Source organism: Oncorhynchus mykiss, chromosome 3 (genome assembly GCF_057628025.1).
Source record: "Oncorhynchus mykiss isolate SJ-2025 chromosome 3, ASM5762802v1, whole genome shotgun sequence".
Lineage (NCBI taxonomy): Eukaryota > Metazoa > Chordata > Actinopteri > Salmoniformes > Salmonidae > Oncorhynchus > Oncorhynchus mykiss.
In genome coordinates, this window is record NC_143024.1 from 39676593 (window position 1) to 39703687 (window position 27095).

The 27095-nt window shown below is 43.1% G+C and overlaps 2 protein-coding genes across 3 annotated transcripts in view; both read left to right on the forward strand.

Moving 5' to 3' along the window:
* myom3 (myomesin 3) overlaps positions 1-20657 on the forward strand; it is a 78258-nt gene extending 57601 nt beyond the window's left edge. Inside the window, exons 18-37 of one of the 2 annotated variants that reach the window (XR_005042478.2) lie at positions 946-1133; positions 6377-6503; positions 7394-7578; positions 7708-7822; positions 8001-8157; positions 8435-8541; positions 8624-8668; positions 8936-9072; positions 10090-10234; positions 10570-10629; positions 12893-12960; positions 13102-13209; positions 16328-16415; positions 17208-17246; positions 17714-17819; positions 18780-18943; positions 19235-19346; positions 19494-19516; positions 19635-19690; positions 20027-20657. Coding sequence is in view for 1 of the 2 variants with exons in the window: in XM_021595286.3 (XP_021450961.2) it covers positions 946-1133; positions 6377-6503; positions 7394-7578; positions 7708-7822; positions 8001-8157; positions 8435-8541; positions 8624-8668; positions 8936-9072; positions 10090-10234; positions 10570-10629; positions 12893-12960; positions 13102-13209; positions 16328-16415; positions 17208-17246; positions 17714-17819; positions 18780-18943; positions 19235-19271; positions 19494-19516; positions 19635-19690; positions 20027-20293 (2222 nt within the window). In the remaining variant the exon portion in view is untranslated. The remainder of the gene's footprint in view (positions 1-945; positions 1134-6376; positions 6504-7393; positions 7579-7707; positions 7823-8000; positions 8158-8434; positions 8542-8623; positions 8669-8935; positions 9073-10089; positions 10235-10569; positions 10630-12892; positions 12961-13101; positions 13210-16327; positions 16416-17207; positions 17247-17713; positions 17820-18779; positions 18944-19234; positions 19347-19493; positions 19517-19634; positions 19691-20026) is intronic. The other variant, XM_021595286.3, reaches the window with a different exon arrangement.
* Positions 20658-21891: 1234 nt separating this feature from the next.
* Positions 21892-23145, forward strand: LOC110517089 (fatty acid-binding protein 10-A, liver basic). Its single transcript, XM_021595306.2, has 4 exons — positions 21892-22032; positions 22338-22510; positions 22737-22826; positions 23030-23145. Exons 1-4 carry the CDS (start codon positions 21966-21968, stop codon positions 23078-23080), a joined length of 381 nt encoding a protein of 126 aa, XP_021450981.1. The 5' UTR covers positions 21892-21965; the 3' UTR covers positions 23081-23145.
* The last annotated feature ends 3950 nt before the right edge of the window (positions 23146-27095 follow it).

Sequence of the window (27095 nt, forward strand, 5' to 3'; positions counted from 1 at the left end):
CTCTGGTTTGTCCACCAGAGATCAATGGCTGTTGTAGGTTGTTACCATGGATACTTCAGAGTACCATTTGGAAATGTTCTCAGATCAGATGTGTTTACCAGACTAAAGTATTTAAACAGCTGTGCTTGAATAATTGTTCTTTAGTTTGTAGATTTCTTAGCCATTTCAACGTGGGAATGATCTCCATGTTCTCTGGTCTTGTCCTTTGGTAGAGTTGCCAACCGTTTCAACATGAAGCGACAGTTTCCATGGTTTCTGGTCTTGTCCTGGAGTTGTAGTTTAAACCACTTCACACACCCTCAATACTCCATGGCAGCGAAGGGAGTTTCTCCTAGGAATTTATGACCGTTGTAAAACCTGTGGTGGGCTTCATCAATCTATTCCTGATCTCGATTCACCATTAGTTCATAACAGCCTCATGAACCCATTACATGATGACAGGTATTAAATCTAATGGGTAGGCTCCTGATTTATTTTGGTTTGTCCACGAACACAGTGAAATACATAGACTTGTGATGAGGCAGGAACCTGATCAATAACTGCTGACCCCTCTCACTGCTGTCTCACTCTATAATAGCATGTCTGATAATAATAACATGCACTCTGCAGGCTGCTACATTGTAATGACTGCTCATTTTAGCTGCCCCTCAAAGTGATGCCAGATTCCAAATCTGGACTCGGATCAGTTGATGTTATGGCTGAAATCCAGGACTTTGTGTCTGGAACCCTGTGTGGCCTTACATTAACTGACCTGATACATGGAAGTGGCCAGAATAGAATAGAATCGAATGGAATACAGAAGAATAGAAGCTGATTAGCTATTTATTCAAAACACTATCCATCTAAACTATCTAAATGCAATACTTTTTTTGTTGGTCTCTGGGCAGGCTGAGGAAAAGTATAGCATGCCCAAACTTTCTTTTCAAATACATCTCTCCTTCCCAGTCGCCCCATCCCCTTCCTCTGCCATCGCCCTGCTGCTCTGCACTGGCTCGGAGATGATTCTCACCTGGAGAGCCCCTGCTAACAATGGAGGAGACCCTGTACGAGGCTACTACCTGGACCAGAAGGACAAAGAGCTGGATGCCTGGAGAAAGGTCAACACCAAGCCTGCCAAGGAGAGGCAGCACAAGGTGAGGAAGGATCTGGTGCCAGTACCCAGGTGTCAGTGCTGTTAGAATGTTGGGTCACATTTGACATTACAAAGGCCCTCTACCAGAGTAACGTTACGTAAGGGATAAATGCTGATGCTCTGTATATTATCTTGTAGATAACTGACAGAGAAAACAATACAGAAGCAAATATTTACTGGTAGAAATGACATGTTTTCATTGATATTTACATTTTTGATAAGTAAAATCATTATTTTCATCCTCCCACCAAACCTGGTCATTAGTTCTATCAGTTAGGTAGCCAACATAGCAGGCGGAACAAACTTCTGAGCAGAGTTCCCACATCCGGTTTTCAGAACATCTGCTTGTTGGCAACTCCACTAAGGCTAGGTTGCCAAAGACATGACCCAGTTGTCCATTCTTTGCAATTTTGACTGGCATTGAAGAGTAGCTTTGTCCTTAAGGAGACACTGTTCTTTACAGTAGAGGAGATCGCATTGCATATCAAACTCTAGGCTAGAAGCTACTGTGGCTAAATAGTTTGTTGCTAGCAAATCTGCCAATGTGACAAACAAATTCAACAATACCAGTTGCTGAAAACAGCTGGTCAAACTACAAACACGTGGGAGGATTTGAAATCATAGCTTCAACTGCGTCTTGAAGAACAGGAGAAATTCATGTCCATCACTCACCACGTTAGGTCATCAGATGCTGCAAAAGAAATTCTATGCAAAAGCTAATTAATGCTATCTAGCGAGCTAAGTTTTCCCTCGCTGGACCTGCGTTTACACTGTATCCTATTTCGGTTTGCATGGTTGTTGTTTTGGCTCTCTGTAACTTTGTAGCAAGTATGGCCTGCATGGTGCAGTGGTTTAAAATGGGAAAAAGGCGCCTATTGTTGGAACTACTTCAGAGGTGTCCTATATCTTTTCCAACTGTCCTGTATATCTACATGTAATGCCCACTCTTGTAACGGCTCTTGTTGGTGGTAGGAAGAGTGGACCAAAGCGCAGCATGGAAAGTGTTCATGATTCTTTTAGTTCAAAACCACTCAAACAAAAACGAAAGCGCACAGTTCTGTCAGGCAGAAACACTAAACAGAAAACAAGATCCCACAAAACCCAAAAGGAAAATGACACCTTATATGTGATCCCCAATCAGAGACAACGATAGACAGCTGCCTCTGATTGGGAACCACACGCGGCAAAAAGTAAAGAAATAAAAAACATAGACTTTCCCACCCAAGTCACACCCTGACCTAACCAAACATAGAGAATAAAAAGGATCTCTAAGGTCAGGGTGTGACAAGTCTAGAATGCCTTCCTAGCTAATTATTCAACAATGCCGTGGTATAACTAAAATGTAATAACCAACAGGGGCACAACTTGCATTTTTGTCTCCTCTGGAATACACACCATTAGAACTTTGTATCTACGTAGAAAACAGAATTAGCGGTGTTCATTCGGTGGAGGGACACTGGAGGAAAAAAACACATTCCCTCTACTACCTTAGCTGTGTTACTAGGCAACGAGTGGTGGTGCCAATGGAGACTAATGGAAATTGTCACCTGTCTCTTTTTGCAATGGAAATGACAGGTGTCCTGTAATTTTATGGAGTGCAAAAGAGTTATATTTAAGCAAAAAGGCCCGGGGGGGGGGGGATGTGGTATGTGGCCAATATACCACGGCTAAGGGCTGTTCTTAGGAACAACACAAAGCAGAGTGCCTGGTCAAAGCCCTTAGCCATGGTATATTGGCCATATACCACAACCCCCCGAGGTGCCTTATTGCTAATATAAACTGGTTACCAACGTAATTAGAGCAGGAAAAACAATGTTTTGTCATACCCGTGGTATACGGTCTGATATTCCACGGCTGTCAACCAATCAATATTCAGGGTTCAAACCACCCAGTTTATAATGTTGTTTTTAGACTCAACAGAACAAAGCAATTCAAAGTCTGCCATACTGCAAAATAGTTTAGAAGTTTGGAGCAAACCGTGCTTTTCCACTAACCAGGGTCTTGTTCAGGAGGCAGAAGAAAGCAGACCGAAACAGGGATGCAATGTCCATTAAGAAACGCTTGTTTTTGTTTTCTATTGCAAAACATAATGCTACGGTGCGCCCTAATGTCCAAGTTATTTAACATATAAAGCCATTGATCTGCTTTCAGGCATTAATGAAAACAGTGGCCACATGCAGTGCCCTCTGTTGGGCGACTCCAGCCCCTGCCACTGCCCAGTCTCTTCCAGTAATAGTTCCTCCCATCTCTGAGTTCGCTTTTTGCTCTTATTTTTACAAGCTGCTCACTTGCTGCCGTCATGTAAATGAGATAAATTAGAATATTGATCCAACGGAGGCGTCATGCTCGGGACACTTTGGTCTTCCTGCTTGTGTAAGCCAATGTAAATGACTTTACCCCCTGAATCCTTTCCTTCCACCACCACTGGTTTAGCAGTCAGGCAGACATGCCACCTATCCAGCCTCCTTAGAAGAATGTCTGAGATGTGAATCCTTAGGATTTTTAGTTATCTCGCTTAGTTTGGAATTCCACCTCCATTTCGACCGCAGTGCCTTTACTTCCACTGATTCAGAATCAGGTGAACTGATGCCATCTGGTGGCAATAAGTTGAATCGACAGACACTTTGGGACAAACGCCCCTTATCCCCTACCCCCGCTATACTTCACTGCAGAGCTCCAAGCAGCACTGTCTAGGTATTGATTTGATGAAGAGGCTTTTGTTGTACCTAATTAGGGCTAGCCTAGTGACCAATCTATAAAAAAGGAGGCATAGTCTTTCGATGGTGTGATTCCTATCACACTTAAATAAGCCCCTCAGGTTTGTCTATTGATAGCCATTGTCCCATGGCTCAGTCCCCCTAAAGCAGAATAACTTCATAGGCGATAAGGACTTTAAAGGCTAAGTGGCTGTGAATAAAGTGGTTGGGATCAATGATCTGAATCCCCTTCCTAAAGCCATGCAAACGACACTGGCAGAATTTAATCTTTGCTTTACAGTATGTGGCTCAGTTAGGATTAGCCGAGTTGTTCTCAACCTTACAAGTGTACACTACCGGTCAAAAGTTTTAGAACACCTACTCATTCAAGTTTTTTTTTTTTTTCCACTATTTTCTACACTGTAGAATAATAGTGAGGACATCAAAACTATGAAATAACACACATGGAATCATGCAGTAACTAAAACAGTGTTAAACAAATAAAATAAATGTTATATTTGAGATTCTTCAAATAGCCACCCATTGCCTTGATGACAGCTTTGCACAAACTTAGCATTCTCTCAACCAGCTTCATGAGGTAGTCACCTGGAATGCATTTCAATTAACAGGTGTGCCTTCTTAAAAGTTCATTTGTGGAATTTATTTCCTTCTTAATGCGTTTGAGCCAATCAGTTGTGTTGTGACAAGGTATGGGGGTATACAGAATATAGCCCTATTTGGTAAAAGACCAAGTCCATATTATGGCAAGAACAGCTCAAATAAGCAAAGAGAAAACGACAGTCCATCATTACTTTAAGACATGAAGGTCAGTCAATACAGAAAATGTCAAGAACTTTGAGTGTTTCTTCAAGTGCAGTTGCAAAAACCACCAAGCGCTATCATGAAACTGTCTCTCATGAGGACTGCCATAGGAAATGAAGACCCAGAGTTACCTCTGCTGCAGAGGATAAGTTAATTAGAGTTACCAGCCTCAGAAATTGCAGGCCAAATAAATGCTTCACAGAGTTCAAGTAACAGACACATCTCAACATCAGCTGTTCAACTTCAGAATTGCTGCAAAGAAACCACTACTAATGGAAACCACTACTAATGGACACCAATAAGAAGAAGAGACTTGCTTGGGCCAAGAAACACGAGCAATGGACATTAGACCGCTGGAAATTTGTCCTTAGGTCTGGAGTCCAAATTAGAGATTTTTGGTTCCAACCGCTGCGTCTTTGTGAGACGCGGAGTGGGTGAAGGATGATCTCCACATGGGTATTTCCCACCGTAAAGCATGGAGGAGGAGGTGTTATAGTATGGCGGTGGGGCTTTTCTGGTGACCCTGTCTGTGATTTATTTACAATTCAAGGCACATTAAACCAGCATGGATACCACAGCATTCTGTAGCGATACGCCATCCCATCTGGTTTGTGCTTAGTAGGACTATCATTTGTTTTCCAACAGGACAATGACCTAACACACCTCCAGGTTGTGTAAGGGCTTTTTTTTACCAAGAAGGAGAGTGATGGAGTGCTGTATCAGATGACCTGGCCTCCACAATCCCCTGACCTCAACCAAATTGAGATGGTTTGGGTTGAGTTGGACCGCAGAGGGAAGGAAAAGCAGCCAACAAGTGCTCAACATAAGTGGGAACTCCTTCAACACTATTGGAAAAGCATTCCAGGTGAAGCTGGTTGAGAGAATGCCAAGAGTGTGCAAAGCTATCATCAAGGCAACAGGTGGCTACTTTGTTTAATACTTTTTTGGTTACTACATGATTCCATATGTGTTATTTCATAGTGTTGATGTCTTCACTATTATTCTACAATGTAGAAAATAGTACAAATAAATAAAAACCCTTGAATGAGTAGGCGTTCTAAAACGTTTGACCGGTAGTGCACATCAAATCAATGGAGTTGAGTAGAGACGAGAGTGTGCAGAGAGTGTGCGGACTGCGGAATGTAAATACGGAAACCCTTACCGTGTACCTATGTTTGTCCTCTGCACCTCCGTGCCTTTCTTAATTTGCTGAAATCCATCATTTTTTAACAAAACGTTAATCAAATGCAACCACGGACTGTTTCCTCATCTCGACTGACAGCGCCTCGATGTAGTTGGAGGTACACTCCTTCCACAGTCGTCGCAACCCAACTCCACCGTCATGTCCATATGTGTGGAGTTGAGAAACCAAGCTAAATTAGGACGTGAGAACACAACCTCAGATTCAAGATGAATCTCTGTGAATATGCCCGAGGTAATCCAGACCCTGTGTTGCATTATCTTTAAAAGGAACCTTTTTTTGTTTTGTCCACGGTTTGTCCATGCAAGAGCTGACGTACTGAAACTCAAAGCTAGCTGACCCTTGTTTTTTCAATGACCAGAGTATTGTTCAGTAGGCACCAAGCAGAAAACTTGACCAATAAGAAATGCTCATTTCTGTTGCAAAAATGTTTTGAAATGTTTTTCCTGGGTGTGTCCGAATGAACACAACCCTGGTTGTAATTTGTGCAGTAACTGTATTCATTTTATGGTGTCTTGTTTACAGGTCTGTAATCTGGATGGGGGGCATTACTATCAGTTCCGTGTTTTTGCTGCCAACGTGGTTGGTGTTGGTAAACCCTCTGAGCCCAGTGAGGCTTTCCTGTGTGAGGAGTGGACCATGCCTGAGCCAGGTGAGAATGATGCAATCATCATGAAAACACACACATTCACTTACGCATGCACATACACACGGATGCACACACATGGTCACTGTACACACACATGGTCTCTGTACACACACACACACTTTTACTCTCTAAAACACACACACATTCACACGTTTGCTCTCTAAAACACACTCTCTCTCTCTCTTTCTGTCTCTCTCTACTCACTCTGCCATTCGGTAATGGAGCAGTTCAGTGCACAGCCGTGGCCAGCTGTGTTTCTCATATAACGCTGCCTGTTGTGATATTCATATTGGAAATGGAGAGAGCCACACACCATTTATCCCACACAGCCCATTAATCCAGCTGAATCCAGCCGCCTCTCCCCGCGTCGTAAATAATTTAAATGCGACTGAAAAATCGTTAAGCAAATGAACTACCGTGCACTGGCACTAAGAACGAAGGGGTAGATTAAGCAAAATCACTTGACTTGTTTTTTAAACGTTATTATTATTGTTTGTTCATTTCTTTATGATGGCCTGTTCTGTCACGGACAACTTGGCTGTTTATGGGTGATTATAGAACACCGGGAAAAAGATAAATATCAATATTCACCTTGTTTTATCCTGGTTTTAAATCATTTCAAATACTTTATCTCTGCTTGAATAAGCATGCATGTTGCAATGTAACCAATAGAACATTCCAAAAAGTGCAGACCCTGCCCACCTAGCACACCAGTCAGGATGAACCAAACACTGATTTCAAATAGTATTTGCACCCAGGTCTGGTTGGTATTTTTCTAACACAGTAGACACTTATCAATCCATGTACTGTATAGAATGAAAGACTGTATGGCTTGATCCATATTTCTCTCTTTGTGTTATACTAACTATGCTAACCCCACTCATCCCCCCCAGGCTGCCCGTATGACCTGGAATTCAGGGAGGTGAGGCATAACTCTCTGGTCCTCCTATGGGCAGTGCCTCTCTACGAAGGACAGCAAGGACCAATCACAGGGTACCTGGTGGAGCTGAGCGAGGGCGACCAATCACAGAGCTGGACTGCTGTGAATGACGAGCCAATTGCAGATACCTTTTTGAAGGTTGGTGAGATATACTTGGTTTATTGTAATAAGGATATAGATACATTGAAATAGAGTTAATATGTTTTTGTTTTTGATAAAATGATAAAATGTATCAAATATTTCATTTTGGTGTGATTGTGTTCCCAGGTGTCAGGTCTCCAGGCAGGTCGGACCTATCGTCTCAGAGTGTGTGCCTTCAACAAGGCTGGAATGGGCATCCCTTCTCTGCCCTCTGAGCTTATCAGAGCCCAGACTCAACCAGGTGAGTCATTTTAGGGTTTTAGTTAGCCTGGTTCAAGGTCTGTTTGTGTTTGACATAACAATGACCATAGGAGTTGGCCAAAGAGCATGTCTGGGACCAGGCTTGATTTTAGCAATACCAGGTCCCTGATTAACAATATCACCAGAATTACTTTTGATTCATGTTCTTTCTCCATCAGGCACCAGAGACATAGAGATTGGTGTGGACAATGATGGCTTCATCTTCCTGGCCTTTGAGGCCACTGAAATTACGGAGAAGAGCACGTTTGTCTGGCGCAAGAACTACAAAGAGGCTATTGAAGCTGGGAGAGCCAGGGTACTGTGGGAGAACAATAGGTACTGCAATGTTGTATGTGTGTGTGTGTGTGTGTGTGTGTGTCTTTTACAGAGAAAGAAAAAAGTGACCTGTAGAGTTGAGAGAGGGCATGTAACCCATGAAAGACTTGTTTAATGTTAAGAGGTCACCAAAGGGTCAGACTCAGTGGAGATTCTTCCTCACCTCACACTACAATGCTAAATGTACTCCCTTTTCACTGAGCACTATGGTCCCATTCAGGCCTACTGAGTCCCCTGGTCTGTCCTTTAAGCCTACTGTCCTTCTGTCCGTCCCCAGGTCCATCCTAACCTTCACAAACGCCACTAAAGAGGACCTGGGCCTGTACACAGCAGAGATGAGTGACAACCCAGACATCTCTTCCAGTTTCACCTTTACCGCGGAAGGTACTTTATACTCCAAGCTAAAGAAGACCTGCGCAAAAGATAGCTGTTCCCTGTAATTCTCCCTCTCTCTCTTTTCCCATAGATCTGGACAGACTGACTGAGCTCGGCTGGCACATCTGCCACCCATGTAAGACTTAGTCTCTGTAATAATACAAGTCTCTATCGAGCTAAAACAGTCGATAGTACTCCTTTTCAAATAGAAACAGGCATCATACATTGTTCAACATCCCAATTTCAACACGCTATTCCCTCAGATGTTTTCTTGGGTAAGCCCTATTTTTCAATTCCTGCCATTGTTGTTGAGCACCCTTCCGAGATGATTTTGTTTGCGGAAGCTTGGAGGCACACCTGAACCCGTAACCTATTCCCTCTTCATTGTTCTCTCCCCCTACAGTGATAGCCCTGCGCTCCAAGTGGCAGGTGGAGGTGTCAGAGAAAGGGAACGTGCGTCTCTGGATGCAGACTGAGAGCCTGAGCAACGCTGCAGAGCTCCGCCTCATTCTCAACGACAGAGAGATCTCCAGTACTGCAGTAAGGAGCTCTTTAAAAACACAGGCTATGTGTTCTAATCTCAGAACCCAGAACTACATCTTGTGCCTACTGGTCTGTCGGTAGAGTGTGTATGTCTCAAATGAATACTAAAAATAGCTTGCGTGTCAGAATGTTCCTGCTTTAATCGATGGTGCAGTGTTGTATGAATAGGAAGGCGATGACAAGTTGGTTAAAACAGAAATAGACCGAACCAGGCAAGTTATAGCATGTCTACTGGTGGTGTGCATAAAGCATAAGCTACTGCATTTTGCATACACACATTTACTTCTGAATATATGCAGATGGTTATTTGTTCCCGGATGCATTTTCATTTCTAGTGAAAATCTCCATAAATCAACGAAATCTAGATGTGCCACAAAATAGCTAAATGTTTGATAGTTCCCCATTCAAGTTTGCATTAGTAAGAGGTATTGACTGTATAGAAAGAGAAAGTAATCACACAAACAATCACAATAAAACATGTTTACCCTCACCATCATACTTGCAATTTCATTTAAACACAAATCACCTTCATAAAGATTTTCACCAGAATGTGCGTAGCAACATCATAGCAATGTTGATTTGTTATGAAATGTACCTAAAAAATAAATAACCACAGGTTGGAAGACTACTGTCGGCAGAGGTTGTTGCAACAGATGTGGATTTTCCATGGGGTGAAACTAATATTACACAACTTGCATGTTTTTGGACTCCGTGTCTTGCTACTCGGTATGGAATAGCATGATTGCATCCATGCACGTGTGTTCACGTGAACGTCAACACTGCTAAGGGTTTATTACTAAATGACTACAGATGAGGATTTTGTGAATAAACCAAACCCCATTTCCCCCATTTTAGCCCCTTGCCTTGATTAGCTCAAATCAACATGCAAGTCACACTTGTAGAAGTTATTGTAGAAACGTGGTTTCTGTGAGGTGCGCGTGTCTGCGTGCACATGTATGTACATACGTGCACATTCATGTGCTTGTGTGTGTCCTCTCTCTTCTCTCTCCCTAGGCCCACAAGATTAACTTTGACAAGGCCAGTGGGCTGATAGAGATCCTGTTTGACCAGCTGTCTAAGGAGGACGAGGGCTCCTACACAGCTCAGCTCTGCGACGGCCGTGCCAAGAACCAGTTCACCCTGGTGCTCGTGGACGAGAGTGAGTCCATCTGGTCACCCAAACTCATTACCAGGATGTTCATACTACCGAACCGAGCTGAGCTAAACCAAGCTGTGATGAGCTGGCCTGTTTTCACATCCACCATAGTTGCTGGAAGTGCTGAGTTTGCTTCAGATCGGCACAATAGTGTGAAAAGGGCAGCTTACTATTTCTGTGAACTCTAAAGATCAGTAAATGTTTGGCATGGCCTGATATATAGATTTGTTCCAATCGATTTGGTTATTGCAGTCAATGTTACTGTCTTATTGTTGGTAGTTACTACATATCCTCGGTGTGCCAGTAGGGAAGTGACCCTGTGGTTGTGTCTTTGACAGAGTTCCGTCAGACACTGGCTCAGTCCATAGCCAACAGAATGGACTACAAGAGAAAGTCAGGTGAGTGTTCCCCCATTGGCCCCTAGTTCACCCCTGACCTCTGGGCTGGATCCAGTGCTTAATTCTGTAAATCGGGAGGTCCTGGAACACATAGTGAGTGCAGGAGGGGTGGGGGTGGGGGGGCATCCGGGGGGCTCTGAGGTACCGGAACACAATGAGAAAAAAGTGACAAACACAAAGTGTCAGCGCAAACAGAGTGTCACAAAGTAAACAGTCAAGTAGCCTACTGTCTACGGTGGTGAAACGGACAGCACTCTCCAAAGCATTTTAGACGTCAATGCAGTAGGCCCACATACCTGAGTATAGCTGCGGGGCCTACACAAGTCTGAATTTATTATAGCCTCATCTTCCAGACGTCAATGTACAGCAAAATGTTTAGACTACACTGCAGAACACATTGTGCATTGTGCACACATGCTCAGCTGTGGGGCTGACACGACCAGCATTTCATATCATTTTCAACACATCAAATGTAGCAGTTGAACAAATATCACAATATTGGAATATAACTTCAAATAAGATAAATCAGTGTACGCTACAGCAGAACACACATATGACAATATATAGGCCTTCCTGTGTGATAATATGAAGCACCTATTCAGATTACAAACTTGTCCAGTACTGTGAAGGTAAAGGGAAAAAAATGTCCTACCTTAGTTTTCAGAACCTCCCACAATGACTCTCCCCATGTCATGTCCATTGAACCCCTAAGAGTCCATTTCTTGCTCAAAGCCATGAGCGGGCCTGTGGCTGGGACAATTAGCTTCCTTCTAAGGATTTTCTGAAGACTCTGGCTGTAGTGTCTATTACTTCATTTTGAGTGTTAAATATTTGTTTTTTATTTAACTTTGATTTAGCTAGGCAAGTCAGTTAAGAACAAATTCTTATTTACAATGATGGCCTAACCCGGACGACGCTGGGCGAATTGTGCATCGCCCTATGGGGACTCCCAATCACGGCCGGGTGTGGACCAGGGTCTGTAGTGAGACCTCTAGCACTGAGATGGAGTGCCTTAGACCGCTGTGCCACTCGGGAGCCCTAAAAACTATTACCTGGGTATCCTCTTTAGCCTTGTCTATAAGGCTTGCTGCCACCAGATGTGCCTTGGTTCGGGCATGTTCAAAAATATTTTTTTTTAATGTCGGAGGCATAGGATGTTAAATGATTGTACATCCCACCCACTCTTTTGCGAGTTTCATCCCTCCCAGTGATTTCTAGACCCAATTTCCCTACCTTTTTTCATGTTGTACAGCCCAACTTTTAATTCTATGACAAGCCAGGGGTTATATGTTTGATTGTTCTTGAACTGCAAATTGCACCTGCTCTGAGCACTTCGTCGGTGGATGCACTGCCCCCCTCCCCCCCAGCTCCTCGTCTCACTCTCCTGCTGAGTCTGACTCGCTAGTAGGCCTACAAGCTAGTGGAGGTGCCGGTGGTGATGCTGAACTGGCGGGATTAGCAGCGCTGCTAGCTAAGGCATTGACATCAGGAACCGTTTGCCCCTCACTCCTCTCCTCCGGCAACGATAGTTCTCTGGCTCGTTCTGGGTTCGATTCACCATCTTTTTCTGGATTTTTGGACTTGAAAAAATGACGTCAAACTCGATTGCCTTTTCTTTTCCATTTTTTTATGTGGCCTCCCACGATTCAAATTCAGTAGGGAGACGACCAGCCTAGGCTATGTAACGTGATTACCTGTTCACCAGCTGACCACCACTACCAAGACCTGTGTCAAGATCAGTTACTTACCCCACAAGGCCCCTCCCCATGTCTCTACGTACAAATAAGAGAGCAGGTCTGGAATCAGTGTGGCAGGATAAGATGATTACACAGAACCACGCTTTTATGTGATGGTGTTTTTTTGGGGGGGTGGGAGAAATAACAAGAAGGCAACTTGATTTAACGCTGATCGTTTTTATTAGAATGTCTACAGTGCGAACAGCGAAACAATTAATAAATCATGCCGCGAGAGGTACCGGATCCGGGCAAATAGGTGGCGGAACTAACAAAGTCAAATCTGAGAAGTGTCGGATCCGGCTGACCAAAGTCCATGTAGGATGTGTTTTTATTTACTGCCAACAGTGGATAAAGATCCGATTTCTGCGTAAAATGCTCCTGTCAAATAGGCAGCTATAACTTTAGAACATAATATAGAATGCTGACACACCAGAATATGGCGAGCTTCATTGATTGACTGCCAGCAAAGACAGCCGCTGTATCTCCGGTCCAGTGGACGCAGTTAATCATTCGCTCTGTTTTTCAAGGACCCTATTTCCTGGAGTTTTTGTCATGGACCGTGACAGAGGACTGTGAGTTTATAATCAAATGCAAGGTAATTTAGAAATATCCAATATGTTGTTATCTTTGTTATGGAATAATCACATGGATTCTGGATTCTGATATGCATCGTTATGAATGTATTCCGTGCACAGTGTTACTGTATCATTAGAATCCTCTGTCTTTCTGGGTCCAGGTGACCAACGTAAGCAAGGATACGACTCTGAAGTGGTTCAAGGACGGCGTGGAGACTCCAGCTGTGTATGACCAGCAGACTGGAGTCAGCACCATGACTGTGCAACAGGTACACATACCACATCCAGTCCCATAATGTCACATGTCACTTTGATCAACCCCACTATTTAGCGCACAACTGGATATTTGACCTGGTGACCTTCCGGCTACAGATCCGCCCCTCTAACTATTAAGCTCCTAACCACCTAATTTTTGTAGTATAGTAATGTACACTACAGTTCAAAAGGTTTGGGGTCACTTAGAAATGTCCTTGTTTTTGAAAGAAAAGCACGTTTTTTTCTCTATTAAAATAACATCAAATTGATCAGAAATACAGTGTGGACATTGTTAATGTTGTAAATGACTATTGTAGCTGTAAACGGCTGACATGTAATGGAATATCTACATAGGTGTACAGAGGCCCATTATCAGCAACCATCACTCCTGTGTTCCAATGCCACATTGTGTTAGCTAATCTAAGTTTATCATTAAGGCTAATTGATCATTAGAAAACCCTTTTGCAATTATGTTAGCACAGCTGAAAACTGATGTTCTGATTAAAGAAGCAATACAACTGGCCTTCTTTAGACTAGTTGAGTATTTGGAGCATCAGCATTTGTGGGTTTCAATTAGAGGCTCAAAATGGCCAGAAGCAAAGAACTTCTTCTGAAACTCGTCAGTGTCAGAGTCGTGTGTGTATAGGTGGCAGGGAAGTCAGGCGCAGGAGAGTCAAACGGAGTGTAAATGGAGGCTTTTAATAAATGCCCAATTAACATGCTCCAAACACTAATATGTACATACATAAATAAACATGTGTACGAGGACCCGTCGCGCACCTATACAACCAATAAAACAACACTGACATAAAACAATCTCTGACAAAGACATGAAGGGAAACAGAGGGTTAAATACACAACAGGTAATGAATGGAATTTGAAACCAGGTGTGTGGGAAGACGAGACAAAACCAATGGAAAATGAAAAATGGATCAATGATGGCTAGAAGAGCGGTGACATCGACCGCCGAGCACGGCCCGAACAAGGAGAGGCAACGACTTTGGCAGAAGTCGTGACAGTCAGTCTATTCTTGTTCTGAGAAATGAAAGCTATTCCATGCGAGAAATTGCCAAGAAACTGAAGATCTCATACAACGCTGTACGAGATCTACTGTACCTCAATCAGCCAGACTAACCTGTGCCTGTATGTAGCCTCGCTACTGTTATAGTCTCTCTACTGTATGTAGCCTCGCTACTGTTATTTTTCACTGTCTTTTTACTGTTGTATTTATTTCTTTACTTATCTACTGTTCACCTAATACCTTTTTTGTACTGTTGGTTAGAGCCTGAGAGTAAGAATTTCACTGTAAGGTCTACACCTGCTGTATTCGCCGCACGTGACAAATAAACTTTGATTTGATTTGACTACTCCCTTCACAGAACAGCACAAACTGGCTCTAACCAGAATAGAAAGAGGAGTGGGAGGCCCCAGTGCACAACTGAGCAAGAGGACAAGTACATTAGTGTCTAGTTTGAGAAACAGACGCCTCACAAGTCCTCAACTGGCAGGTCCATTAAATAGTACCCGCAAACACCAGTCTCAACGTCAACAGTGAAGAGGCGACTCTGGGATGCTGGCAGTCTAGGCAGAGTTCCTCTGTCCAGTGTCTGTGTTCTTTTACCCATCTTAATATTTTATTTTAATCGGCCAGTCTGAGATATGGCTTTTTCTTTGCAACTCTGCCCAGCATCCCGGAGTCGCCACTTCACTGTTGACGTTGAGACAAGTGTTTTGCAGATATTATTTCATGCTCAGTCCCCTCCTGTACTCCCTGCTCACTCATGACTGCACGGCCAGGCACAACTCCAACACCATCATTAAGTTTGCCGATGACACAACAGTGGTAGGCCTGATCACAGACAACGACGAGACAGCCTATTGGGAGGAGGTTAGAGACCTGGCCGTGTGTGGTGCCAGGACAACAACCACTCCCTCAACGTGATCAAGACAAAGGAGATGATTGTGGACTACAGGAAAAGGAGGACCGAGCACACCCCCATTCTCATCGACGGGCCTGTAGTGGAGCAGGTTGAGAGTGGTGTCCACATCACCAACAAACTAACATGGTCCAAACACACCAAGACAGTCGTGAAGAGGGCACAACAAAACCTATTCCCCCTCAAAAGACTGAAAATATTTGGCATGGGTCCTCCGATCCTCAAAAGGTTCTACAACTGCACCATCGAGAGCATCCTGACAGGTTGCATCAATGCCTGGTATGGCAACTGCTCAGCCTCCGACCACAAGGCACTACAGAGGGTAGTGCGTACGGCCCAGTACATCACTGGGGCCACGCTTCCTGCCATCCAGGAGCTATATACCAGAGGAAGGCCCTAAAAATTGTCAGACTCCAGCCCCCCTAGTCATAGACTGTTCTCTCTGCTACCGCATGACAAGCGGTACCGGAGCGCCAAGTCTAGGTCCAAGAGGCTTCTAAACAGCTTCTACCCCCAATCCATAAGACTCCGGAACATCTAATCAAATGGCTACCCAGACTATTTGCGTCCCCCCCCTCCCCTTTTACGCAGCTGCTGCTCTCTGTTATTATCTATGCATAGTCACTTTAATAACTCTACCTACATTACCTCAATTACCTCGACTAACTGGTTCCCCCACACATTGTCTCTGTACCAGTACCCCCTGTATATAGTCTCGCTATTGTTATTTTACTGCTGCTCTTTAACTACTTGTTATTTTTATTTCTTATTCTTATTTGTATTTTTTTAACTGCATTGTTGGTTAGGGGCTGGTAAGTAAGCATTTCACTGAGGTCTACACCTGTTGTATTCGGCGCATGTGACTAATACAATTGGATTTGATCAGTGATCATCACACACACACAGAGTGTGTCAGAGTGTCTCTACAGTATGAGTGTTTATAGATCATTGCATGATTACCCACCGGGCACACACTGGTTGAATCAACGTTGCTTCCACGTCATTTCAATGAAATTACGGTGAACCAATGTGGAATGGACGTTGAATTGACGTCTGTGCCCTGTGGGTAGGATTGTCTGTGTACAGAAAGTCAAATGTGTTTTGGGTATTCTCAAACCCTGTGTGTATGTGCGTGCTGACGTGCCTGTGTGTGTGTGTCATAATGATTGACTGTTTTCTCTCTGGTGAATCTCAGGTGACTAAGAAGGAGGCAGGCCACTACAAAGCCGTGGCGTCTGATGGTAGAGGACAGGATGTCAGCACACTGGAGTTACTAGATGAAGGTGAGACGTCATGGCACTGTCATGGACAACCACAGACATGGGCCCATGTTTGTAAAGCAATCAGTTTTGCTTCATAGATCCTAATGAATATGATGACTTGGACTGGGGGGGACCTGATCCTAGATCAGCACTAGTACTCTGGGAAGCTTTGTGAGTACGGGCCCCGGTCTAGCCGAAATATCAGGGAAATGTTTAGTCTCTCAAGTTACATTGTTATGAGGCAATTTCAAAGTGCATTATTGTTATGTCTCATGATTATTCTGAAGATGCAGAAACTGAGACTGCACATAGTGTAATATTATGCATAGAGGTTAATGAACATTATAAACTGGGTGTTTGGAGCTCTGAATGCTGATTGGCTGAAAGCCGTAGAATACCAGACCATTTATCACGGGTATGACAAAAAATTACTTCTTACTGTTGGTAACCAGTTTATAATAGCAATAAGGGACCTTGGGTGTTTGTGGTATATGGCCAATATACCACTGCTAATGGCTGCATCCAGGCGTTCATAGAATGTCCTATATGGACTTTGGTCAGCCGGATGGGAGACACTTTTGTTGACTCTTGTTGGCCCCGGCAGGAACACTGTAGACCAATCACAGCGCTTAGAGACCCAGCCCAGAGGTCAGAGGTGAACCAGGGGCCAATAGGGGAACACTCACACGTTGCATCATTGATACGAACAGCCCTTGGCTGTGGGATATTTGCCATGTACCACACCTCCACAGACCTTATCGCTTAAATAGAGCCCAACGTCTGGAGACATAATTATTCTGTCTTTATTTACAGAGTATGACAAGCTCCTACAACTCCTGAGCAAACAGTGTGGTAAGTTCAGCATGGATTTCCTAATACTATTACGGCAACATTTCAGTACCGAAACAGGAGTGACTTCTCAAGCATTCTTATGAACAATTTTTGGATAGGAACAACGAAGTCATTAAATGATGAAGGATCGGACCCTTTTTTTCAATTTTCACCTAAAATGACATACCCAAATCTAACTGCCTGGAACTCAGAAGCAAGGATATGTATTTTCTTGGTACCATTTGAAAGGAAACACTTAGAATTTTGTGGAAATGTGAAAGGAATGTAGGAGAATATAACACATTAGATCTGGTAAAAGATAATAAAGAAAAAAACAACCGTTATTTAGTATTTTTTGTACCGTCTTTCAAATGCAAGAAAAAGGCCATACTGGGCCTGCCCTGTCAACTGTCAATATCCCAACAATGACATTCTGTCACAGAGTATCATCTCTCTGAATTTGACTTTTTCCTCTCTCTGTGGCACAGCGCTGTCTGCAGGCCCAGTGAGGATTCAATGCACTGCTATGGGCTTCAAGCTCTACTGCTCTCTCAAGTACTATATCAGCTACATGAAGACCAGCTGGCACTTCAAGTGAGTTCCCTGGTCTGGCCTCTGTACTCTGCCCTGCCACACGGGCTGTGCTCCAGGCCTACTGTATCCACTTTGTCTACATTATACAGTCAGCCTATGCTATACAGAGTAGGGTGAAGTTGCCCCTAGGCGCTGAGCTTGGGTCAGTTTAGCATTTTCCCCACTAATTGTTAAGGTTGGGATTGGGGGAGGGGAAGTTGATCCTAAATCTGTGTCTATGGGAAACATCATACAGGGAACAGGGACTGGACTTTTATCACCATCTGCTGGCAGCTTTTATGGTTAGCACCAACCACCAACCCTGGTTCTACAGAGTTACGGAGCAGGCAGGCTTTTGTTCTAATCCAGCATTAACACACCTGATTCAAATAATAGACTAATCATTAAGACTTTGATTAGTTGAATCAGCTGTGTTGGTGCCTGTCTGGAGCAAGAGCCTGCACATCCTGTACCTCTCCATTATGAGAGCTGGTGACAACCCAACATGGAAAAAACACATGAATTTCACCTGAACACAGGTGGAGTGTTCCAAAAACACATGTGATCTTATGTGAAGTTAATGTGACAACATGTAACTCGACATGTGATAACACAAAACTACACATGTGAAATCGTGATTTTTCACGTGATTTTTTCTGTAAGGGCACTGCTGTAGCGACATGGTTTGTTGTCTAATTTTAACTCGAGTTGCTTTAGCATTTGTGTTTTTCTTCACATCGCCCCACAGCTTCCTTAGTGAGACAGTCTGAGCCCTTAATCCCAAATCCATCTCATCTCACCACTTTGAAAAAGACCAAACATAGTACAGGCTTTTACAAACAAACTTAGAACTGAACAAGTAAAGCCCTCAGACATAAATAGTCATGGCCTTGAATGGAAGTATCTTTTGTTGGATTTTTAGAAAAACAATATTATATTCTATTGAATTTTATTACCATATTCTATTTCATTGTGTACCAGGGAGAGTAGGATTGACCAGTTGGAGAGGTGTAAGCCTGGCAGCAGTATGCAGAAGCTGTGGGTCGAGGTCTTTGCGCCCACGGAGAACGATAAGGGGAAGTACACTCTGGAGATGTTTGATGGTCAAGAAAAGCACACCCGCTCACTAGACCTATCTGGACAAGGTTAGTCTGACCAGTCTGATTCACTCAAAAAGCACTATCGTCTCAAAGCAGTTAAGCGAAATAGGCTTCATTACAGGGGGTTTTACTGCTTCAGATTCATGTCAATGTCTTCAGAGCTAGAATGTAAACTTCCGAATTGGACTATTATTACTCAGTTATAATTCAATGTGTCTGCAATCTTGATCTACATTCACATCTTCCGAGACAGGCAGTTAATGAATATTACACTCTTCCTAAATACTTTTACAGTAATCTATATTGAATTATCTCTCTCTTTCTCTCTTTAAAAAGCCTTTGCTGATGCTCTGTTGGAATACCAGAGGTTGAAGTAAGTGCAGTACCATATTGATGGTGCGTGCCCAGCATGGCTTGCAGTGGTAAACACTAACACAAACAATTGCAGGTACTATTTGCTATCACTGTTCTCACATGGACAAACAGAAAACGGTTCTTTATTCAATATTGATGAGTTGACATATAGTATGGCAATGGATATGAAACCATTTGCAAATGTATTTACCAGTTTTTACCCTTGCTTTTTGCTACAAAGGCAAGTGGCGGTTGCTGAGAAAAGTGAGTGGCCTACTCTTTCATTGTTTCTTAATAATTGCATTTTCTGTACACTGGAATGATTGAATGAGCTTCCTGTGGATGATTAAAAGGGAGTCAATGTCCTTCTCATTTGCTTTAGATCGGGCCAGGGTGACCAAGGGGCTCCCAGATGTGGTGGCTATCATGGAGAATAAGGTAGGCTAACTTTGGGAAATAATACTGTCCTATTACGTGGTTACCATGTTCACCAGTACTTCATTATCCTTTTACGTCCAATTTGTGTGATTGTACGGTTAGACCAACGAGTAGGAGTGCTGATCTAGGATTAGTTTAGCCTTTTAGATCATAATGAATACAATTAAATGGACAAGGTGGACTGATCTTAGATCAGCATCTTCTCCAATACGTTTTTTTTTTTTAAAATAACCTTACCTGCCCATGTCAACAGTGATAAGTGATATTTGGTAATTTTTCCTATTTACATTAACTGTTGTGAATCATGTCATCTTTATTTCCCTCTCTCCTCCTCAGTCTCTGTGTCTGACCTGCTTCACTGATGGTGACCCTGCCCCAGAGATGTTCTGGCTGAGGAACGACAAAGGCATCGTCTCGGGGGGCCAGTTCAACATCGCCAACGAGAATAAGTGCAGCACTCTGACTGTAAACAACGTGACTAGCGAGGACACGGGCAACTACAGCATCTTTGTGCGCAACCAGTACGGCACTCAGACGGTCAACGTGACCGTGAGCGTGTACAAGCACGGCGAGAAGCCTCCGCCCGATGCAGTGGAGATGTAAGGAAGGAAGGAGTGTTGGTTTTGTTGCCCTAAGAGAGGATTCCAACTGGGCACAGACGTCAATTCAATGTCTTTTCCACGCTGGTTCCACATGATATGGAAACGACGTTGATTCGACCAGTGTGTGCCCAGTGGGTTGTGTTTGTATGGTGGTTCAGCCAGTTAGTTTTCATGGGGTTAAATTAGAGTTACTGAGGAGTGAAATACAAGAAGCAGTTCATTTCTGGCATTAGGATGTAGCAATGACTAAGAAGTTACATGTGCAAGAGGGAATGCGGTCAATTTGTGGCCCAGTCAAAACTGCAACAGCCTGTATTCTTGTGTCATCATACTACCAATAAATATCCCAAGAGTGTCAGCTACAATTTTATGATGTCGCCCCTTTCTTTCTGGAGCAATTAAATAATAGGACCTGTGAGCAGGGACGAGAAAGCTCGGAAGTAGGATTCATTGGCCAAGGCGAACACATTAAATGTTAATTCCATGTCTTGACAGCAGCAGACTTGATCCGAATTCCAATTATCTCCCATGTTGTACTTCACTAGACGTGTCATGTTAGTCATGCACATGGAGCAGATTACAGAGGTGCAACGACACGTGAAGTGCGTTTTTCCACATCAATCTAATTCCTGCTTTGACCTCCGTGTAATGAGGCAACAATCTCGCTCATTCAGAGTCTGCACCTGCAGCTTAAGTAGGTCTATTAGCCTGTTAGCGCTCCACATACAGTATTTGTCATTTCATGCGTCTCTGCAATCGCTTGTGTGCTGCTAATAAAGTCATTTGATCTTGGTGGCTTGACACAGTTTCATTCACCACAACATGCTTCTGATGTTGTTATTGTTTGCACTGTTTGAGACGTCTGCCAGAGGGATTCGTCATTCAATGATTATTAGAAACATCTCGTACAAGTGTGGGCAATTATTATGCGAGCAAATAGTAGCTACAACATGTCTTCTGAACTGATAGAAGAGATTTTGTCCAAGGTGTCATTCACCCATCGCCTGGTTAAACAGTGGAGTAGATTGTTTTTTTAGGAAGATTCCACAGGACATCAGACCTGGGTTCGAATACTATTCAAACAGTTTCAGAGTTTGCTTTAGCCTGCCCGGAGTGCCATATGGTCTGGTTTGCAATTTTGCAACGATTTTAGCGGTTCCATTGTACTAGGCACGCTCGATAAAGCCCAGCTAAAGTATTCAAAATGATTTCATACAGCAATTTAACCCAGGTCTGCATTTAGGACAGTATTGCAAGAAGGGCTCCCCCGAAACAAACTTGAGATCTGTGTGTCAGAAGTTTCAGAATCTATTGGGATGAGTAAAACCCATGCATATGTCATTTTATGACTATATTTTATGGCTATACGATAGCACAGTTCGGACATAACGTACTCTTCCCCATCCCAAGACAACTGGAAGTTGGGGTCATGCCAGACAGAGATGTAAGTGAACTCTGGGTTGTTCAAACAATGAGGAACATTACTTCAGAGGCTGTGTTACTGATTAGACACAGAGGCACAGAGCGGAGCCCCTTCTACCTGCTGATATAAGTAGCTGTGGGGGACACAGTGCCGTTTCTACATTTGTGTTGAGCTTCGCACAGCTGTCTCAGGCTCCTATTGCCCATTTTGGTGAAGGAGGAGAAACCGGACCGGTACAGACACAGACGACATGGCCTTCAGTGGAACGTGGCAGGTGTATGCTCAGGAGAACTACGAGGAGTTCCTCAGGGCCATCTGTGAGTTTCCTAAAGATTCATTACATTGCACCTATAGGGTTGTTTAGGGCTGAATCTGAAATGTATGTGCTTGATTCCTCGTGTCCTCTTTCTCAAAACTCATTGGAGGCTAGAAGATTAATGGTACCTCCCCTCTGACCTTCTCATCTAATGAGTTTTGAAAAGGAGAGAGGATGTAAGGAATCAAGGAAATACAAGAGAGATTCGACTATAGATTCGCAACTATGACCCAAAATGAAAAGGTAGGGTTTGCCTCCATGGGTCCAATCCTAAGCTAATGAGTCAACCTCCTGCCCATCCATCAGCACTCCCAGAAGACGTTATCAAGCTGGCCAAAGACATCAAGCCCGTGACTGAGATCCAGCAGAACGGCAATGACTTCGTCATCACCTCCAAAACTCCTGGCAAGTCCATCACTAACTCCTTCACCATCGGCAAAGAGGCTGACATCACCACCATGGATGGCAAGAAGCTCAAGGTAGGCAATCCCAATTTACCTGTCTGTGGTGAATCTATACATATAAAAGTATTGATTGATTCACTGACATATTGTTAAATCGACAGGTTTCATCTTTGAATTGAAGTCCAGCAATGCTTGGTAGTTTAAAAGTTCTGTCTTATGGATGTTCTGTCTTATGAGGGAGGGGGGTCACTCATTATTGCTACACATTACTGATCGCCTCTCTCTTCTCTGGCCCCTACAGTGCACGGTCAGACTGGCGGGAGGGAAGCTGATGTGCAACACAGACAAATTCACACACATCCAGGAGCTCAAAGGCGGAGAGATGGTTGAGGTAATTTGACCTAATGTTGGTAACACTGAAGAATAACACACTACACATCTGTCAGTACAGTGTGTCAAATATCAGCATATACAGTTGTGACATATGGGGCACAGGTCAAACAAGCTGGCTATTTCTTCCTTAGGTGGTTTTATTTGTATAATAGTGACCTGACCACAGTAACTAAACACTTTTCACTACCTCCCCCATTTCAGACGCTGACAGTGGGCTCTACGTCACTCATCAGGAGGAGCAAAAAGTTGTAAACCTGGAATGGTGGCAGGCAGGGGGGCAGTCCTTGGCTATTTAAATAAACTTGCTTGACGTAAAACGTGTGGTTTATTACGTGTGCTGTGAACATGCTGCTGTGCATCATCTAATACACAGTAAACACTGATTGGATAACAGAAAAGTATTCAATCTACACTACCGGTCAAAAGTCCAACTACCAACTACTCATTGAAGGGTTTTTCTTGCTTTTCACAATTTTCTACATTGTAGAATAATAGTGAAGACATCAAAACTATGAAAAAACACATATAGAATCACGTAGTAACCAAAAAAGTGTTAAACAAATACAAATCTATTTTATATTTGAGATTCTTCAAATAGCCACCCTTTGCGATATTACTGCACGGGTTGGAACTAGAAGCACAAGCATTTCGCTACATTCGCATTAACATCTGCTAACCATGTGTATGAGACCAATACAATGTTATTGTATTTTATTTGCCTTGATGACAGCTTTGCACACTCTTGGCATTCTCTCAACCAGCTTCGACTGGATTGCTTTTCCAATAGTCTTGAAGGAGTTGCTGAGCACTTGTTGGCTGCTTTTCCTTCACTCTACAGCCCAACTCATCCCAAATCACCTCAATTTGGTTGAGTTTTGGGGATTGTGGAGGCCAGGTCATCTGATTCAGCACTTCATCCCTCTCTTTCCTGGTCAATTAGCACTTACACAGCCTGGAGGTGTGTTGGGTCATTGTCCTGTTGAAAACCAAATGATTGTTCCACTAAGCACAAACCAGATGGGATGGTTTATCGCTACAGAATGATGTGGTAGCCATGCTGATTAAGTGTGCCTTTGAATTGTAAATAAATCACAGTGTCACCAGCAAACACCCCCAAGCCACCTCTTCCTCCATGCTTTACAGTGGGAAATACCTATGGGGAGATCATCTGTTCACCCACACCGCATCTCACATAGACACAGCGGTTGGAACCAAAAATCTCTAATTTGGACTCCAGACCAAAGGACAAATTTCCAGCGGTCTAATGTCCATTGCTCGTGTTTCTTGGCCCAAGCAAGTCTCTTCTTCTTATTGGTGTCCTTTAGTAGTGGTTTCTTTGCAGCAATTCGACCATGAAGGTCTGATTCACACAGTCTCCTCTGAACAGTTGATGTTGAGATGTGTCTGTTACATTTATTTGGGCTGCAATTGCTGAGGCTGACTCTAATTCTAATGAACTTTTCAGCAGAGGTAACAGCAGAGGTAACTCTGGTTCTTCCATTCCTGTGGCGGTCCTCATGAGAGCCAGTTTCATCATAGCACTTGATGGTTCTTGATACTGCACTTGAAGAATCTTCAAGAAAATGTTCCGTATTAACTGACCTTCATGTCTTAAAGTAATGATGGACTGTCGTTTCTCTTTGCTTATTTGAGCTGTTCTTGCCATAATATGGACTTGGTCTTTTACCAAATTAGGGATATATTCTGTATACCACCCTACCTTGTCACAACACAAATGATTGGCTCAAACGCATTAAGGAAAGAAATTCCACAAATTAACGTTTAAGAAGGCACACATGTTAATAGATATGCATTCCAGGTGACTACCTCATGAAGCTGGTTGAGAGAATGCCAAGTGTGTCATCAAGGCAAAGCTATCATCAAGGCAAACGGTGGCTATTTGAAGAATATCAAATATAAAGTATATTTACAGTGCCTTGCGAAAGTATTCGGCCCCCTTGAACTTTGCGACCTTTTGCCACATTTCAGGCTTCAAACATAAAGATATAAAACTGTATTTTTTTGTGAAGAATCAACAACAAGTGGGACACAATCATGAAGTGGAACGACATTTATTGGATATTTCAAACTTTTTTAACAAATCAAAAACTGAAAAATTGGGCGTGCAAAATTATTCAGCCCCCTTAAGTTAATACTTTGTAGCGCCACCTTTTGCTGCGATTACAGCTGTAAGTCGCTTGGGGTATGTCTCTATCAGTTTTGCACATCGAGATACTGAAAATTTTTCCCATTCCTCCTTGCAAAACAGCTCGAGCTCAGTGATGTTGGATGAAGAGCATTTGTGAACAGCAGTTTTCAGTTCTTTCCACAGATTCTCGATTGGATTCAGGTCTGGACTTTGACTTGGCCATTCTAACACCTGGATATGTTTATTTTTGAACCATTCCATTGTAGATTTTGCTTTATGTTTTGGATCATTGTCTTGTTGGAAGTCAAATCTCCGTCCCAGTCTCAGGTCTTTTGCAGACTCCATCAGGTTTTCTTCAAGAATGGTCCTGTATTTGGCTCCATCCATCTTCCCATCAATTTTAACCATCTTCCCTGTCCCTGCTGAAGAAAAGCAGGCCCAAACCATGATGATGCCACCACCATGTTTGACAGTGGGGATGGTGTGTTCAGCTGTGTTGCTTTTACGCCAAACATAACGTTTTGCATTGTTGCCAAAAAGTTCAATTTTGGTTTCATCTGACCAGAGCACCTTCTTCCACATGTTTGGTGTGTCTCCCAGGTGGCTTGTGGCAAACTTTAAACAACACTTTTTATGGATATCTTTAAGAAATGGCTTTCTTCTTGCCACTCTTCCATAAAGGACAGATTTGTGCAATATACGACTGATTGTTGTCCTATGGACAGAGTCTCCCACCTCAGCTGTAGATCTCTGCAGTTCATCCAGAGTGATCATGGGCCTCTTGGCTGCATCTCTGATCAGTCTTCTCCTTGTATGAGCTGAAAGTTTAGAGGGACGGCCAGGTCTTGGTAGATTTGCAGTGGTCTGATACTCCTTCCATTTCAATATTATCGCTTGCACAGTGCTCCTTGGGATGTTTAAAGCTTGGGAAATCTTTTTGTATCCAAATCCGGCTTTAAACTTCTTCACAACAGTATCTCGGACCTGCCTGGTGTGTTCCTTGTTCTTCATGATGCTCTCTGCGCTTTTAACGGACCTCTGAGACTATCACAGTGCAGGTGCATTTATACGGAGACTTGATTACACACAGGTGGATTGTATTTATCATCATTAGTCATTTAGGTCAACATTGGATCATTCAGAGATCCTCACTGAACTTCTGGAGAGAGTTTGCTGCACTGAAAGTAAAGGGGCTGAATAATTTTGCACGCCCAATTTTTCAGTTTTTGATTTGTTAAAAAAGTTTGAAATATCCAATAAATGTCGTTCCACTTCATGATTGTGTCCCACTTGTTGTTGATTCTTCACAAAAAAATACAGTTTTATATCTTTATGTTTGAAGCCTGAAATGTGGCAAAAGGTCGCAAAGTTCAAGGGGGCCGAATACTTTCGCAAGGCACTGTATGCCTGCACCATGCCAATGGCCTGGGAGGACGGGACACCATCACTCAACACACCCTGTAACTCTAATTCAAGTAAAATCTGGTATACCCAAATACCTCTCTGCCCCGTTCATGCATCACCAAAGAAGGGTTTTTCTACTCTCTCCAACTAAACAACGTGATTGGTCAATTGGACATGTAATCTACATATTGGTCAAGTTTTTTGTAATTGATTGGGCGTGTTCCTCTGCCCAGACGCATGCCAGATCTTACAACGCCTGGATAGTTGTTTTAAGAATCCGCTAACGACATATGTTATAGCGATCTGTCAGTCGATGACACAGTTGGTGACGTAGTACGCAACCATTGGTTGACGCATGAAACGTCTGAGCAGTAGAACGCGACCATTGACAACTCACATAATTTTTGTATTTGGTTCATACAGTTAGATAGAGGACTGTATCTGTGCGATTAAAGTGTATACCTAATATTGGTTTACCGCCACCTGCAATGCCGGAGAACTGAACCAAATCTTGTGATTTATTTATTGCAGCCAATAGGTGGCGACGATATAGTTTAAAGTAACTTACTAACCATGTGCAACCCAATTTGAAGAAGACAATGCTTTGCTCATTGGCTGATCACTCCCAACCCATAGGAATCCCCACCCAGATGACTAATTTAAAATAGCTGAAGCCCTCAAAGGCAATGTCCATGCTAAAACGTGTTATATACA